The sequence below is a fragment of the Dermacentor andersoni genome, chromosome 10, assembly GCF_023375885.2.
Source record: "Dermacentor andersoni chromosome 10, qqDerAnde1_hic_scaffold, whole genome shotgun sequence".
Taxonomy (NCBI): domain Eukaryota; kingdom Metazoa; phylum Arthropoda; class Arachnida; order Ixodida; family Ixodidae; genus Dermacentor; species Dermacentor andersoni.
Genome location: NC_092823.1, coordinates 63,504,337 through 63,521,787, shown reverse-complemented (window position 1 = coordinate 63,521,787; position 17,451 = coordinate 63,504,337). Strand labels below are relative to the sequence as shown.

Genomic DNA, 17,451 nt, shown 5'->3' with positions numbered 1-17,451 from the left:
TAATATATAACACTCCTATACATACCATTAAATAGCGAGTAGAGCTGTTGTAATACCTTTGGTACCATTGTTACATGAAGAGACATAAGAACTTATATGCTAGGCTTATCTGTTTTAGATGCTAAACCGATGCACTATATAAAGCTGCGATATCTGCTTTTAGCGCAATGTTGTGGATTTGTAGACTGCAGATTTGTTCTTTTATAACTTATAGTTGCGCCAATTCTTCTGAAAATCAGTGTCCCTAAGTCAAAATTCGGCTTTGCTATCTAGAGAATACAGGTTTCTCTGTGAAATGCTGAAGGAAAATCGTTTAAATGAGTTACAGGCTGTCTGAAATGTGTCTGAATAGAGAAAAATCTAAATTTGTTTAGCGGTAAAGCTTACTCTTGCAGGTGAGATATGACACGAAGAATACGTTGTGCTTTAACAGCGTAGAACAGCAGGAATACGTGTTTAGGATTCAATGAAATGAAGTGTCTGTGCTACCAACAAGTTAATGAAGCCAGGAGATTGAGCTCCGGGCGCCCAAAAACACTGTACATTATCAAAGACCTATGTTTTACACACATGCAAGCGCACGTAAACAAACCTCTCTGCGCATAGTTTTCTGAATTTTCGGCATCAGTGCATTTCCTGATGCATGATCCATGTGGGTGATGGGACTAAATGAAACGCTTTATGATACTGGTGCCTATGTGGACGTAGCCTTCGTCTCCTGAATCTGGATTGGACAATGTACCGCCTCCACCGCCAACGTGTTTCCGGAGATTTACAACGGGATGGGCTTGAACAGGTCCATCTTGACATATTGTAAACACTACCTTGGAGGTTTCATAGGCCAGAGAAACAAGCTGTCCCGCCATCAGAGCTTTTCAACTTTCTCATCTATAATTTGGTATATACGACTCGAATGAATAAAGTTGTAACCTTTCAGTTACTTCTTTCGTTTCGATTGCCTCCTACTTTTTTGTGCAATGCGCTATTCCCCGATAGAGTTGCCTTCACTGGATTTCAGCAGCAATGATGTATTGATAAGTATGGTGAAGGTCTCGATCACAAGGTAACTAATGAAGCTTGATCAAAACTGAGTTAAGGATACAGCGAGATGTATACTGAAATAAAAGAGGCCACATTTTGAAGCATATTGTAGAAATCATAGTAGACAACTGTTTTTGGTAGCTTACCACTTACGTTATATGCGTCTACAGGTTCTTGCCGGAGTCTCCGCGTTGGCTTATAGCCAAAGGAAAGGTTCCTGAAGCCCGTAAAGTAATACTGAAAGCCTGCGCGGACAATGGGCTACAAGTGGACGACATAGATATGGTCCTAGTGCAACTAAGAAAGAAAATTCTGCAGGTACGTGGCAATTTTTTTTTTTAAATGTGCATGTTGCTATGATTATAGGTACAATATTTGGCACCTACCGAGCGCCTTGCCTAAGGTTATTGCGCCATAGATTAGGCTGTCCAATTTATGTGAAGGAAAATATGATACATTTACAATCTGATTCAAGTGGAAGCTTATTAAATTTGTAGCTCCAAAGATATATTCATTATTCAAGGCCAAATATCATGAGTATCACCCAAATTCACCTTTCTTTGCAGAAATCGGAAATAAATAATCTCAGAAGAAGACAATCTTCACAGATGCTATAGAAACAGAGAAAAAAAGATAGGGGAATATGCTCTGTAGGAGCTGGCCCAATCGCTATTTCATGTAACAGCAGGGCTGCATTATTTTCGCACCACAATTTCTTCAGCTATATGTGTAGGGGATACTTGAAGATATACAAATGATGGAGCCCGGACAAAATGTTGCTCTTCTGGAGACGCCGAAATTTTAGGAATTGCGACACCCTATGTTCTCAATGCAGTAAACTCAATCGCTGCTGCAAGTAATCATAACGAATGAACCAGTCTTTCACAGGAAGGACACAACGTAGTTGAGCTCACCTGCGGGAATAAATCAGCCAAATTTTGGACTCCTCGCAGAAATTCATTTAAACTTTTTGGCATAATTTGCTGCACGAGCTAAACACAACTTGCAGAATTCGCGCAACAAAAACGCTTCCTAAATCTTAAATGTTGGAGAACTACATCTCTAAATGATACTTTATCAACTGAATGAGAGTGCCCATGTCTTTGGTTTGTTTGAGCATTGCGTACATATGCATCCATATATGTATGTTCACTCGACATTTGAAATAGTATCTCCAGCAACAACATTTTTCTCTCTGATTAGAAAATGCAGCACACAACGAATATGAACTCCTGCATGTTTTTCTGGCTTTCATTAAAGTTTCTTGTGTGTCATCTTTTTGTATAATCGGCTAGGAGGAAGAATCTGCCAGGAAGAAGGCCAGCTGCATGGACCTCTTAAGAAGCCGCAGAATGCTGCTCTACACCGTCATACTGGTTTACGCCTCGTAAGCAATGAAATCTCAGCAGCCAGTGCGCAATTTGGGCAACACGTGAACTTTCTAAATAAAAAAAAAAAGATAGTTGTTCAAAGACCACGCATGAAATATATTCCTCCTTCTGGAAAAATACGTTCTTTTCTCCCTTCGGTCATAATATACAATAGACTCCAATAATGAATCCTATATTGAAATTTAATATTGAAGAGAACTTCCTTCCCGTGAAACGTTTCTAAAGACTAAGCTAATCAAACGTAACTAATCACACAGGTGCATTAAATGCCTAGGAAATTGCACATGTCCGCCCTAGCTATTGCTCGCTTAGAAACATCCACAGCAGCCGCGAGGCTTTCACGCAACGTTGACAGGAGCAGTTCTTTATGACCGCGCGAGTTCGCCTAAGAATGCAACCAAACCAATTAATACGCGACAAAATAAACTTCGATTCCCACATCCTGTAGTCGGGAAGAATCATCAGAAATGGACAGCTTAGGGACGTACACGGTCATGCACATTAAGGGGAAACGCATCTCTAGTATTGAAGCCGTGAAGCTTCAGCATTTATTCTACTTCACGGAAGAAATTACCTCATGCGAAGCCTAGCAATGATGGCCAGAAGAGAAAAAAATAATTTTCAGGATTTTGTGCTCAACATGAGCTTCTATTAGCGCTTGAATAACAATGACGTGTTACGCCTTTATGCGACCGACCCTGTACACGGTCATAACCGCGAGTGGCTATGGAGTAATGAGCTGTACTCGAACAAGGAATGTGGCCGGTGCCGACATTTCTACAAGGGTCCATGTCTTCGTTGTGGCAGCAGCTGCTTTTCATTGAAACATTTATATCTCCGCGTTGCTTGTTTCCTGTAAACTCAGTGGGGAGGAGAAGGAGAACCAGTCGGTACGTGGTGGGAGGTAGCTCATGTAAAAGTACATGAAAGAATGAAAAAAAAGACAGCACAACAAATGAAAAGGGCAGGAACAAATGGAGGTTTTGTTGTCATAGAAAGGAGCGTTCGAGAAGTGCAGAGAAAACATAAAGCGGAAGCGGCAAAGAATGCACGCGGATAAGCACGCACTGCTAGTCCAGTGCGCCTGGCTTTCTTACAAAACTGAACTACGTAAACATTCTCTCTGTAATCTGTACAAAAAAACCAGAGTAAATAAGAAAACAGGGTCAGAGTACTCGAATAAACTCAGTTTTGAGTTTCTTTTACCCAATTTCGTTGTCCCCACTCTCCCTCCCCCCCCCCCCCCCCCGCTCCCTTTCATTTTTCTCTCTTTGTTTTTTCGAGGTCTGGAGAGATTTTCTGCATTGTTTCTGCTTTCTCAGTAAGCCATGTACATTAGATGGGCAGCGCCAAATTACGCGGGCGCGTTACTTTCTATTTCCGGCTTCTATCCCCACTTATTAAAAGAACCAAAGACCACTACGCCCGCTGTAACTTCAAACTTCCCTTTGTTCCTCCGCCTTTCATTTCGTGTCGGTTATTTTTCGTTTTTATCTCCTCCTTACTGTTTTACATCAGTGACCTCATGCCTGGCACCGACGTATTATCCTCCACCTCCCCTTTACGAGTGGCGGAGAGAGAGCTCGCACACATAAAGACGCTGCTAAAGAAAGCAATTGCTTCCCTGAAGACACGTACACTTGTTGAAATGTTGGCTCAAGCGACATTTCTTGTTTGACAACTGCTCATTGCTTCAGCTCTCAACGTTCTTGCGTATATTTGTCAACAGAGGGGCCACCACTAGTAGTCATAGCCTCTGAAGCTACTATGTAGTTTTGGCTGCCTCCCGTAAGCGGCGTCACAGTTGAAAGCTCCCTCCTTCTAGACAGCCATGATGGGGCTGCACGTATTACCACGACAGCCTGGAAAAAAACATTTCTCCGAATCTCCAACCTAAGAAGGAACGTTCAAACCTGCAAAGCATTTCGTTAATTAGGGCTAAAGGATATTGGTAATAATAATAGTTTCTTTGGCATTACTTATTTGTATATTTTATTGTAATTTGTATTGAAGAGGACAATTTCATCGGCTTACTGCATGTCGCCGGAATCATAATGCTAATGTTTGCACGTAATTCTTTCCGAGGTACCGTATTGGAGCGTTGGCACGTAGACTGCTCAGCATGCAATGTTCCGTTTTCCGACATTCATATCAAAAAAGTCCTATACTCTTCTAGCGAATAAAAAACCGTAGCTGTTAAACTTACGTAGATACTCTTAAGATATTCACGTGTCGGTTCTCTACGCCCAATACGCGCACTGCAGATTCTTGTTGATAACTTGAGTGCAGCACGCACTTGAGTGGATCCTGATTTCTGGAAAAAATATAAAATCGTGTGTGTGGAAGAAATTAAGTCTAAAGTATTGGTGGCGTGGATGTGATGAGTTGCTAATTGTTTCCATCTAAATCCAGCCTTTTTGTGTAATTCTTGAAATAATATACAGTCCTGATTCTATTTATAATTGTCTTAGTTAACGTTTTTACATGACGACATGCAAATCAATGAGATTGAAGTTAATGAATTCATATGATATTCGTTCTCAAGAATAAACATTGTCACCAATTTTTTCGAGTTCCTTGTGAACCTAAAGTCATGAGGCATTGTACATAAAGAGCCGCAAAGGTTTCGCCACTAACTTGACAAAGTATAATCTTCTTTCGCCTTAACAAGTTGGTGAATGACGCTGTAGGCATGTTCTGAGTTCCACAAATATGTTCACAACTGTTGGCGTTGAGAGTCTGACGTCCATTTTTGTTGCGGTGAAGTTATTTGCTCAAAATCATCTCGTTCTGCCCTTATACGCTGGAGTGGCCATAACCCAATATATAAAGGTACACACAGTAACAATATTTTACACTCCATCGTGTATTCCAGTAAAGTAACAGATGTAGATGTGGCCAACGCAGGACAGCTGGTGGCATCACCTTCTACGGCCTGCAGCTATCGGTGACCAGCCTGGGCGGTGATCCCTACCTGACTTTTGTTCTGGCAGCCCTTGTCGAGCTGCCAGCAGTGATCGTCTGCTACGTGGCCATACGGTGGTGCAGGAGGCGCCCGGCATTGCTCGCTGTGTACGGCGGCGTCGCATTGAGCACCCTCGCACTGTGCTTGCTACCGCTGGGTACTACGTAACTTTCGCCACTCGGCCCCTGGTTCTACTTACGACTTGGACGCGAATGTCATGAGCCATGAATTTCTGGCATGAAGCAACAGTAGAGTTGTGGTTATGTGCACAGCTTTGGCGGGCTGTCGACTAATTATCCCTGCAGTCCTTATACATAATGCAAAGGGGTGAATTATTTTTGACGTAAACGCCTACGGCGGCCCAAATGTATGCTACGGCGTCAATAGTAGTAAGCCAAAAAATAAATGCGCATAACATAACAAGATTAATGAAAAGCAATGAAACACACCTGTGAGCTTACCTGTGGGACCACAGGCTTGCCGAAAGAAAAAAACTGAATTTCCTCAAAATTTAAAGTCATAAATGCGAATGGACGAGTGGATTGGAAAGTTCGCAAAGCCAACTTTAGACTACAGTCCTTCACTTCAATTTAGGTTCATAGGTGGAGAACAAAGTCTTTCTTTATCGTGGAATACCAAGGGAATGGGGGAATGGGGGCTGGAAGGTAGGAACGTTTGCTTAGGGGAGTAAAGGAAATAAAACGCAGCCTGTTCCCGCTAACTGCGGGCCAATCTGTTTAGTAAACTGGTGCTATGGCATGGGCGGATGACAGCAGCAGCGCTTTATTAGCAGTCGCTTTCCGCTAACTGCGTAATTTGTTTATCATAGATGGATAACTAATAAGTAATAATATTTTACTAAAATTTATCTGTACTTACACAATTGCGTAATCTCGACTGTCATATGGTGCGTCGTATTTGGAAAACGATATTCTGACAAATTCTGGAGGTGCTTTCCAGTCGAGTTTTTTTTTCTGCGTTCGAACTTTCTGGCGCAATACGAGAAGAATTTTGCACCGCACTGAGTGCGACCCACAGAGATTTTGAGCGCGAAAGCAGAACACTGAAAAAAATGCTTTCGTAGAAGTAAAGTTACTAATTGCTTGAGTTGATGGCCGCGTAAGACGAAGAAGGCATTGCTGCAGCAGCAACAATTCCCTTTTTTTTTTTTTACTTTGCCTCAGTCGTACTTAGAGCCGCCTTAAGCTGGTGTGCGTTGGTCCAGCAGACAGGGGCACGTACACTCTAAGAAAAGTCTACACCCTTTGGAGTGCCCCTTCTGCCACACAACGATAATCGTCATTTGCCTTGATGCGTTTGCTTTCTTTAACGCTGCGAGCCCGGTACTTTCCAGTAACGAACGGCATGCGCGTTATCAACATGACAGAATTCCCGACAGGAAAGTAGCGGGCGCGGCCTTTTTAAGAAAGGAAACGCAACAAGCCATATGGCCATTATCGTTGTGTGGCAGAAGGGGCACTCCAAAGGGTGTGAACTTTTCTGAGAGTGTAGCTCCTCACTTACAGAGTCAGGAAACAGTATCCCCGTTTGAATATGTATAGAATACAGAATCAGCCAAGTCAGCGATTAGGTTTATGAAACCTCTTTCGAGAGTACTGAATGCGCTGTGCGCTCAATGCACATCCTTGTACGCGTGGCGTGGCACGACATTAAAACGCCGTGAAAGCAATTAGCATGCATGTGGCTGGCTATAAAGATTTTATGCAACATTTTCGAATGTCATGCACAGTTAGATATTATGGTTCGTGGAATATATAAGCAATTCATGAATTATTTAACCAATCTAAAATATTTCCTAATTGTGGATAAAAAAGAAGATCACCTGTCGTGCGCGAGGTGGCTTCAACAAAGCATCGATGGTCTCAGCTTCGTATCTTGTCGCCTCTCTTTTAACGATAACCTCTTCCTGGGCGAGTTACCACCACTTTTCCACATCGGGCGCATCTATTGCTAGCCTATTTCTAAACTGTTGGCCCAATTTGCATGAAAATGCTGTCCAGTAAAGGTGTCGCTGAGGCCACTTCGTGTGTGCCCCTGCGAATGCGTGCCTGACATTGCTAGGTGTGCACCACTAGGTAGTGCAACTCGGGTCATTCCGTATTAGTGTGTGATGACTATGATGATTACGGTGATGACGATGATGAAGATGATCTTAACTGATTAAAAAAATAGAAGGTAATTCAACCTCTACTTGACGTCAGTCAAATGTCGTCACTTTACGGCGGCTCTCGCAATAAATCGTATGGTTCATACACCAGATCTTCAATTCCAACTCACCCAGGAAGACAGTGTATTTCAACGACTTGAGGGAGACGCAGTGAGACCACTCAGAAATGGCGTAGGTAATGGATTCGATCCCTGGAGCAGAATAACTTTTTTCTTGAACTGGAATGCACAGGTGGATCTACCTCTTTTCTCATCTGCCGTTGACTCACTAAAGTGGAAGATGGGAGACCAAAATAGGCCCGGAGGCCCTTTTTAAATAGCTTTCCCAGCGTTGTCTAGGACATACTGCATACACTTTTCCTAAAACAGACCCATATAAACACTTATAGCATCAAAGTGGTAGATAACCGCTAAGATGGTATCATTTTACGTTTATTATGCTAAAAACGCTATATATATATAAAGAAATATCAAAAGATTGCTTCGTATTAAACATAAACTTTTGTTTCTAATGAAGGTCGCAATACCCTTATTAAGCAACATCGGCGGATCACTAGCTCATGAGAAATTGCAAATGGATGTACATTGCAACGCTAGTTAGATATGAGACCAGCGTGCAAGTTTACCTGCATTCTGCGCAGTTTTTTGACGCTTTGGTGTATTCGCTCTTTCTTTAGCAATTTCGCATGTGCCCTTGTTCAGGCAACTTTCGCAGCAGAAATTCGCATATTATAGGCAACCGACAAATAGAAATATGTGCTATGTGATGTCATTGAGAAGTCTAAAATAACGCAAGGCATGTAGTTATAGTCAATAATTGAAGAATTCAGTAAATCAAACAAAAGGATCTGGGAGCCAGAGGCGAGGTAACGTAAATTGTAGGGTTAATTGAGCCAGAATGAGGTCGTTGTGGGTGCATTAGTTGTTCAACCAGGAGGCGTCATGAAATCTATTAACAGTTTAATTTTCCCCGTTTTTTCCCAACCTCTACTTCTCATTCTCCTCTAGAATGGACCTTGCCACGTCAGCTGTGCGGAATCGGAGGCAAAATGCTGGCCTCCGTGTCGCTCACACTGGTGTGGATTTTTGCAGCCGAAGTGTTCCCGACGCTGTATCGAACACTAGGAGTCAGTGCCTGCTTCATCGGCACGCGCGTTGGCTCCTCGGCCGCCCCGTTGCTGCTTGAGCTGGTAATGAAACAGTTTTGTAGTAACAATTTGCCGGAGGAGCCAAAGATGTGAGGGCCATCTCGTAATGTATATACAGTAGCGGAGATATGGTACATCGTATAGGGTGGATGTTTTGTCTTGAATCACTGCAGAACTGTAATATTTGTGAAAAAAATTTAAGGTGACCCTAAAACAAAGTGTTCGCATGAGACATGGATACTTATGGAAATGTTAGGCAGCACTGTTTCGTATATTAAATCGTAGAAAAAATCTAACGCAGACATTCAAAGTTATCAGTTGCACGAACCCACACTGCACTTATCAGAAACAAAACGAGATTAGCAAACTATACCTAAAATCATGGAAAAGAACATGATTAGTGTTTTAAAGGGAAACTATTTGATTTGGTTACACTTTGGCAGCGACGAGGTAAGGATTACAGCACATTGTCAATGAGCATTTGTGGTAGCAGCTCCATTCTTAATATATCGGCCAAAATTTGTGGTTGGTAACTCGTGCGTTGTTGTAAACAAAGCACACTTTACAAACTTGCTGATGTAGTTGGTTCTGCACAGCTTGCTATGCTTTCCTTCATCAAGACGCAGGTCTGCGACACTTTGTACCATGAGTGGTAAAACACTGCACATGTTTTGCTATCAGTAAGCCGCCTCTTTTACGTTGTTCGACAATGGATGACCGTAAAGAATGACGTCGGCGGGTTGATTTTCCATGTTTCGGTCCTTCTTGCCTCCTGTGGATATTGATTTTGATTCCTGGAACAATCGCTAGCAGACGCTGAACGCACGTGCGAGAGCATGCGCCAGGCGATGCAAGTGCGGCGAACATGAGCATCGAAAGGGCACTAGACACGGTGCTTGCATTGGCAATTTGAGTCAGATGGAGGAGGAGGAGGAGGACGAGGAGCCGGTATCGACGGAAATTGACAGGGAGGTTTGCAGTTCTCAAACCGGCTGGCTACTCTGTGGTGGAAGTGCTGCGCAGAGGCAGCTTCCCTTTGGATAACCTTGGCATGCGCCCTTTCTCACACCCGAAAAGCGATCATAGAGACGGATTATACGTACAGCACACATGTTGACGTGCCCCAAATGTCATAAATAAATCCAATAAATGAATGCGGAAGGCTTTAGGCTTTTTAAATACACTGTGCAGGCTGAAGAAAAGCTATTAAAGAGGTTGACAGTGTCAAAGAAATTGCTGTGAGGCTCTGATTCAGTAAGCAAATTAAAAGCGGCAAGGTAGTATTCGACGTCTTAGTAACTTATGAAATGGCACAGAAACCCTGTGTTGTATTTCCTGTTGAAATAAGAAACTGCAATTTCGTCTTTTATTTACCTTTATTTCACTCGCACGACTGAAGCTGGGCCGTTGTCTGGAGTGACGCTTGGAATGAAAGTAGAGAACAATGCGATTTCTTTTATAGATGTCATCAGCTTACGTTGCTGTGGAATGTTTTATATAGTTTCTTTTCGGTGCAACAGTGTTTGCCAGTTCACTGGTTTTATTCGAAGTGTGCATAACACAGAGCTTGCTATAAAGAATACATACTTGAGTAAGAGCGGAGGAAACGATGACTCTAGAATGAAGCTAGACAGAACGAGCGCTATATTGAAGTTTATGCTCGGAAAAACAAGTCTATTAATCAGATGGCATAGATAATAAAACAAAGTACATCATTGCGCAAGCGTACTCCAAACCCGCCAAACGATTAAGAAAGTCATGAAAAGTTCATTGTCCCACGGCTATGCTCATAAAATAAACAAAAAAGAAACAAAAGCTCTGACATCGTATACATATAGACGTGAGTACTGGCTGAGGCCTTTATCATGTAGGCACTGATAAAGTTAGATTTGTAGGGATAAAGTGCTTATGGAAATGTGCTATTTCGTATCTTCTTCTTTTTTTCTTAAGCATTGCTCATGCTGTCTGGCTTTCCTTCCTGTGTCCTAGTGTTTTGTGCTTTAAATCAAGTATGAATTCTTACAAACTAAGAATTCGCTGAATTTCTTCTTGGACCCTCAGACTGATCTCGTTAGCATCAGACGATTGAGGCATTCGTAAATTTGTAAAGCGTGTAGGTGACTTCTTCACGCAGAGAACATATCTCAGTGACTCTGTACCTATGGGCACCTTCGTCGGCTTCGCTGGACTTGCTTCCATGCTGATGCTACTGCTACCAGAAAGTTTCAGAGTTGTCCTTCCAGACACGATACGGGAATCCAAGGAGCTGGGAAATTCAAGGTAAGTAGCAGAGGTGTACTTGTCATATTTACTTCCCAGCAATGGTTTTGCTATAAGAAATTGCAATGATAACTCAACTAAATTTTACTTTGACTACGACTAGCTAAGCATTCCTGACATAAGTAGCACATCCGGGCAAATGTTGTCGATGAGGCTGCACGTACGTAAAGATTTACGTGTGTGAATCGCATAACTTGGTGTTCGTGTGGTGAGCTGACGACACTGCTGCAGCATAGAAAACATACGCGATCTAGCACTGGAAACGCATTTGCCAGATGTGGTAGTGAACAAATAATATAAAAATAACGCTTACATACAAAGTTGCTGCGAGTATAATGACTATAAATAACCCTGGAATCATGAGGGTGTACGTAATGCGGCAGTAATTATGCTCGCCTGTTTATCCGGGATCGCCTTCCATATTAAGATCTTGTTTGCCTCGCGTAGACGATGGTGCAAAACTGCATAATGCTCTAATATAGCACACTGATGAGAAACAGCGAGCTGTTCTAGATAATATTTGTTTTCGACTTCTTGAATAAAAGTTGCATGAGCAGGGATCAAGTGCTTTGGACACGCTGGCGGGAGCTTCAGTAGGAGGACATGCCTTTTTCAAGGGCTGCCTTGTGATTCTCCTTCGAGGGTCCTTCTTTATAGGTTAGTAGAGTGACATCACGAGAAGTCGCCCTCAATGGCGTTGACCAGCAAATGAAAATCTTCTTTATATTGAAGGTGTCCTGATCATCGACTAGTGTGAGTTCATCGACTGGTGTGAGACAGTTAAGAGTTCAGTAATACTGATGCGAAAATTTGGAGGACACTTAAGCCTTGCCTCTAAGAGTGAAAAACGATAACATTGAAATACTCCTCACTGCTTCTCACGCTTCCCGGCAAGTGCAGCCTATGTAACCGTAATGTTTTCCTGGAAGCGCTGGCGGCGTTCTTTCAACGAAGGCGAGCTTTCTGGGGCGCGCCGCTCCTAATAAGACAGACCTCAGACAAAACCAGGAAAATAGGATTTGTGTTTGAGTTTTCGCGTAACAGAATTCTGTTTTCTCATGTATTGAAATTACAGTCCGTCGCTATCTAGTCTGGAGGTTGTGTGTAAGTCGCACTTTACGAATTTTCTGGCGCATTTTACTTTGAGAAATGGAATTAGTTCAGTAACGCCTATGCGCGACGCGGTGGGCCTTCGTGGATCGGGAGGCGTGGTTCGGGATTTGTTTCATACGGAAAACGTCACCGCCGCCGGCATCGACGCCGGATGTTCTGCCACACGGCGCCCTTAACGCTGTCGCGTTAAAAGTCGTTGATGCGTTATAAGCTAAGACTACCAATTGAACAAACAGACGAGCTGCACACTTCGCGGCAATTGTTTCTCGTCAGTCTTGCGCGTCAGAATCGGCATAACATTGCGAATATTCTAGACAACGTGGTTTTCACTGAACGTTACATCATACATATAGTTGAAGCAGTTTCGTGGACTCAGAAAAATGAAAGCCTCTGTCTTCTTGATTTCGTGTTGAACCAAAGCAGCTCTAACGATGGTCATAGGTCATTCAGCGAACATGATTCACTGTTCTTGTAAAATAAAGGAGTAAAATTTCTTTCAGGATATTAAGGAAGGATCGCTGCCCCGAGCGCTTTGCGGTGGAGCCGACGTCAGAGCTACTAGCCAACCCAAGTGGTACCTCTTGTCAGCAACACACCACATAACCCAGGTTTTTCTGGCTGATGATGAAAGAAGCTGCCTGTATTGACCATCCTTTCTCCGCAGATGTTTTGGCTATGTTCCGTGATTTGGGAATTACGTTATATGAAGGCCAGGTCTTCAGTAGCATTGCAAAATAATCTGTTTGAACCAGTGGAGGACTTGCAGCTGAGCTTGAATAGCGTTATTTGGTACGCCGTCTATTTTCGCCCAAGACCTCTGTCAAACACCTGCCAATTTCGGTTAAGCTATTGCCTTCGCTCTCTCATTTTGCTTCCAGTCACCTTGGTAAAGCCATCAACGACCGTGATAAACGTAGTGTGTTTCAATGGATAGCTTTCTTTGGGATCGCGATGCGTTTTTAGGGTCTGGTCGAATGCGCATGTGCTAGACAATCCTCGTTTTTTCAGGGTCGCCTGGCCACGTAACATAACGAAAGGCTGACTGCAGACGACGCTCACTTGCGGAGGTCTCTCAGATTGGGGCGCTTGCGTCAGGTGGCAGATTGCGAGGTAATGAAGACTATAGATTTCATTATAGAGCCTGGCCCGCAAACTAGTCGTTGTCCGCCTCACATCACGTGTAGAGAGAGGTGTTGTGTGCTTTTTTCCAGTTGCGAAAGCAAGCACAAGGAGAGCAGCGGAAATTTGTGCGTTTTCGAAACATCTAAAGAAGAACCTAAGAAAAGCTTCTTAATATATCTGAAACATTTGATGGACCCGCTAGACATCACTGCCTTTGTCTAAATGCATTATACCACTATATCACGCAGTAATAATCGGGTCACCAATTCAAACGCAATCATGATAGTTGGATGCTATTGCTCGTTCGATATATTGAATTGTGTAGATGTGCAAAGTTCTATGAATATTTCAGCAGATAGTGAGAAAAATAACCACTTAGATACTATCTTCGCTACTCTCTCCATAATTGTTTTACGATTTATTAAAATATGCCTTTTTTAAGCGCTTGAAGATGCCGCATTCCTCGGACCCTGGCTGTCGAAATGGGAATGTCGGTACCTGAATGAAACATTACCCCCTGTCACGTGTCAATCTGTACTGCTAACACTGATGCCCGCGGACCGCCTAACACTATTGCGCAGCTGATTGAACACGGCAGTATTGAGAAACAGATAATGATACATTTAAATTTAGCACATGACCAGACATGACCAAGGCAGGTCTTGGTCCAGCCAAAAAATGAAGAGGCCATAGTCCTGCAAGCAACTTTTTAATCTGAAGATGCGCTCACCACCATAAAATATGTCTGCCAAGTAAAAATCAAGTATATCCCGGTGGGTCAGTACGCTTACGAAGATGCGGAAAGGCTGCCCTTCAGGCAATCATTGTTCTGGCACTGGGAGCCTTGCACCCTGGAAACGACTTTGTGCTGCGAAGATTGTGTCCAGCGAAATTCTAGCACACGTAAGCAACTGGTAAAGTTGAATGTTGTATGCGAAATACATTTACACTGGAATATGATGCATCTTACACATATCGATTAATATCGTACGGAAATACCGTAATATGCAATATCCCCCTGACATCCTCATAGCGGGAAGCACAGGGTGATTATCTGGACTAACCATTGTTAACAGGTAATGTTCACGCTGCTAAAAATTTTGTTAGGCTATTTTTTTGTTCTAAGTCCTTCTAATCTGCTTTTATGCGCTTATTTTTTATAATGTGTGCAGTTCACTAGGTCCAACCTCGATGAGTACCTAGATGGACGTGCCCAGACAACAACATAATTTATGTCACTTGCCATATAACATATATTACTAATAATGTTGTCTTTGTATTTATAATTTTTTAGTTCACAACAACTGTCAATCCAATGTGTTTTTTCAACTTCCCTTAGTTCATATTCATGTAATCCAAGAATAAAACCACCGCCCACGCACTCCGTACAGACGGTTAACCAGCGAAGCTGAAACGTGAGGCCCCGGTGATTATCACTCAGGTATTCCCGACGGTTCATTAAGCGACGGCTTGGTAAGGTGCCGGATCCACGGTACGCAGTTGCCGCTTGCGCTCGACTGCACGAGAGTGTTCTCGTATCCGGGCTGCAGCATCGGCATGGCTTAGACGAGCGCGTTCCCGATTCTGCATGCGACGTTGCTGATCGAAAGCTGCCTACTCCTAAGGAGTACGTATGACGCGTGGCCTACCCATTTCGGAGCCGGAGAGAAACTGCTGTGGGCGCACTCATCTGCGACGGAGAGAAACGACGTCACCACTGGCGCACCTAATCCAGCAGCACCTAGTGCTGAGCATGAGGTCGTGGGATCGAATGCCGGCCACGGCGGCTACATTTCGATGGGGGCGAAATGCGAATACACCTGTGTACTTAGAGTTGGGCGCACGTTAAAGAACCCCAGTGGGTCAAACGTTCCGGAGTCCTCCAATACAGCGTGCCTCATAATCAGTAAGTGGTTATGACACTTAAGAACACATAATTTAATTTCATGCCACTTAGATAGTGCAAGGCCTTTTCACTCCGATCCATGACATCATGTTACCTGTCCCGACTGCGATAAAATCTAATGGGAAGGCTCCTGAGTAGACAACAGTCATTTTGACGTCCCTGTTTTCATCACGCCAGCCTTGTCAATAGAAATTTCGGGTCAGGTAGCATGACGTCATGGGTCGAAGTAAACAGGCCTTGTGCTATCTAGGTGGTGTTGACTAATCGTGGGCCTCTTACTCTCTATTTTTTTTTCACGCAAGCGCATGGGGTTGCGCTGGAGTTTTTGGCGTACAAGCGACCGACAGACGGACGAACCTGTTAGTACACAGCTTCGCTGTAAGAAGTTCTTCACAGTTTAAAATCTGGCAGGAATCTTTGTTACAAGCACGACATTTTTTTCTGTTTGGTTGTACCTACTATCAATAGGTTTTTTTCATAATGCGCAAATTTTGTGCATTGACACTTCCAATTGTAATCGGACTCTAGAATACTTATTTGAACATGGCCGAAAACGCTCAAAACCTATAGACAGTGTGGCCGGCATCGACGACTTCATCTCGCTTGCGGGTTTGCTTCAAGCCCCCTTCTCTTTCTCTGCATTCTGACCCTCGGCGACAACGTAAGAGCGAGGACGACGGCCTACTGGCGCTTATGCCTCAGCTGATTTTCAGGACCAAGACTTTCGCGTGAGCAACAGATAGCGAACTCATGCCCTCGATGTGATCCGAAAGCAATGTCGAGAATAACTGATGAGATACCAGTAAAATTAACAGCTCAGAAAGCATCGGTAGGCAAATTCACTGATGAGGCGACTCACTGAGACTCAGTCACTCTGGTTGAGAGTTCTGGGGGAGTCAGAGCGTGGGTGAGTCGGGCTGAGTGGAACTTTGCTGAGCCTTAGTCCGAACGAGCCTCAAGGAACTGCCGCTCACTTCATGGGGACAGACGAGGTAAAAATGCACTGAATGAATAAGGTCTCATAGTCTGCTCATTGTGTAGCTGATCAGTTTCGTTATACATTTTAGCACCTGATTTTGGGCCCTCCTGGTGCATCTGAGTCGATTAATGCGCAAGCGCCGTGCCTTTGACGTTCTTCACCTATTTCTCATGTGCACCACGTCCGGGTCAAAGGTTGAAATTGTAACACCCCGACAAACGACCGGCTGGCTTTCATGAAACTTCTTGGTCACATATATACAATGACAACCGCAATCATCACTCAGATTTGCACTCAGGCTTACACTATTTTCTGAAGGACCACACCGCACATAACCAGGGGTTTGCCGCCGCAAAAGACAAGCCAAGGATGTACAGTGTTGTACTTAGTCAACCTTAGCGGCCAAATGGTAGTCCTAATTAAATATTGGCTTTGTGGCGCCTGTGGCATGCGCGCTAATAAGGCCAAATAATCAATCTCATTCAAATATTGGTCAATGATAGAGACCGGAAAGCCACTGAACATTTTTGTCCCTGTATTGTTTTCAAGGATATCTAAAGCTTTTTTTTTTTGGCAAGCGGTGTGAAATACTCGCAAACGAGCAACGATAAGTGCCTCACTTTACATTTATTTTGCGGTATTTTGATATTTCAAGTGCACGTTCCCAAGAATTAAAAATTACCAGAGGTCACTACTCGAATGGTGTTCATAAAAAGTAATTACTAATGCTCAGAACCTATCAGTCAATTATTATTGCTTTCTGTAACCTCACCTGTATGTTGACCTGCATGTTAACACTGAGCTATATGATAACCTTACTAAAAGGTAAAAAAAAAATACGGGTGGTTTATTTCTGTGTGTTTTAGAAATAAAAAAGTTGGATGCTTAAAAGCGAGCCGCATTTCCAGAACGCGTGCGAAAAGAGTAGCCTACATCATCTTTCACAAAAAATGGAGATATCACAACTAGCAAGACAGTCACTGGCTACTGACTGTGAGCAGGCCCACAGAGTAGTTTTTACTTGAAAACATATATGAATGCATGCGCCTCTTGTTTCTTAGAGCTAGATAAGTGTTAGTAAGCAATGCCAAATACATGCAATCTGGTTGGTTTTACAAAAACAAAAGATACTGGTCGCTTCTTAGTAATGAAGTCTAGGGTTTGACGAAAACTCACCTGGCAAGGAAAGCATTTTTTCAGTTGGTGAGTGTACGTTTATTCAGTCACTTCTTAGTAATAGTTCTCTTTTTGAGTGTAACAATTTGACTCTTGAAAAGTTCCTCATCCTACAAAGGTTTATATAGTGACATAAAGAAATA

At 43.2% G+C, this 17,451-nt stretch overlaps 1 protein-coding gene across 1 annotated transcript; it reads left to right on the top strand.

Annotated features, from left to right (window-relative positions):
• The first annotated feature begins 3,158 nt into the window (after nucleotides 1–3,158).
• On the top strand, nucleotides 3,159–12,728 carry LOC126543866 (solute carrier family 22 member 15-like). The gene is made up of 5 exons (XM_055077992.2): nucleotides 3,159–3,163; nucleotides 5,340–5,554; nucleotides 8,593–8,774; nucleotides 10,867–11,012; nucleotides 12,626–12,728. Exons 1-5 carry the CDS (start codon nucleotides 3,159–3,161, stop codon nucleotides 12,726–12,728), a joined length of 651 nt encoding a protein of 216 aa, XP_054933967.2.
• The last annotated feature ends 4,723 nt before the right edge of the window (nucleotides 12,729–17,451 follow it).

Bases quoted from the DNA above. Each gene is read 5' to 3' on its own strand.
- LOC126543866 (XM_055077992.2), top strand. The intron at 8,775-10,866 runs GTAATGAAACAG...TTCTTCACGCAG, and splicing joins CCCCGTTGCTGCTTGAGCTG to AGAACATATCTCAGTGACTC. The intron at 11,013-12,625 runs GTAAGTAGCAGA...AATTTCTTTCAG, and splicing joins AAGGAGCTGGGAAATTCAAG to GATATTAAGGAAGGATCGCT.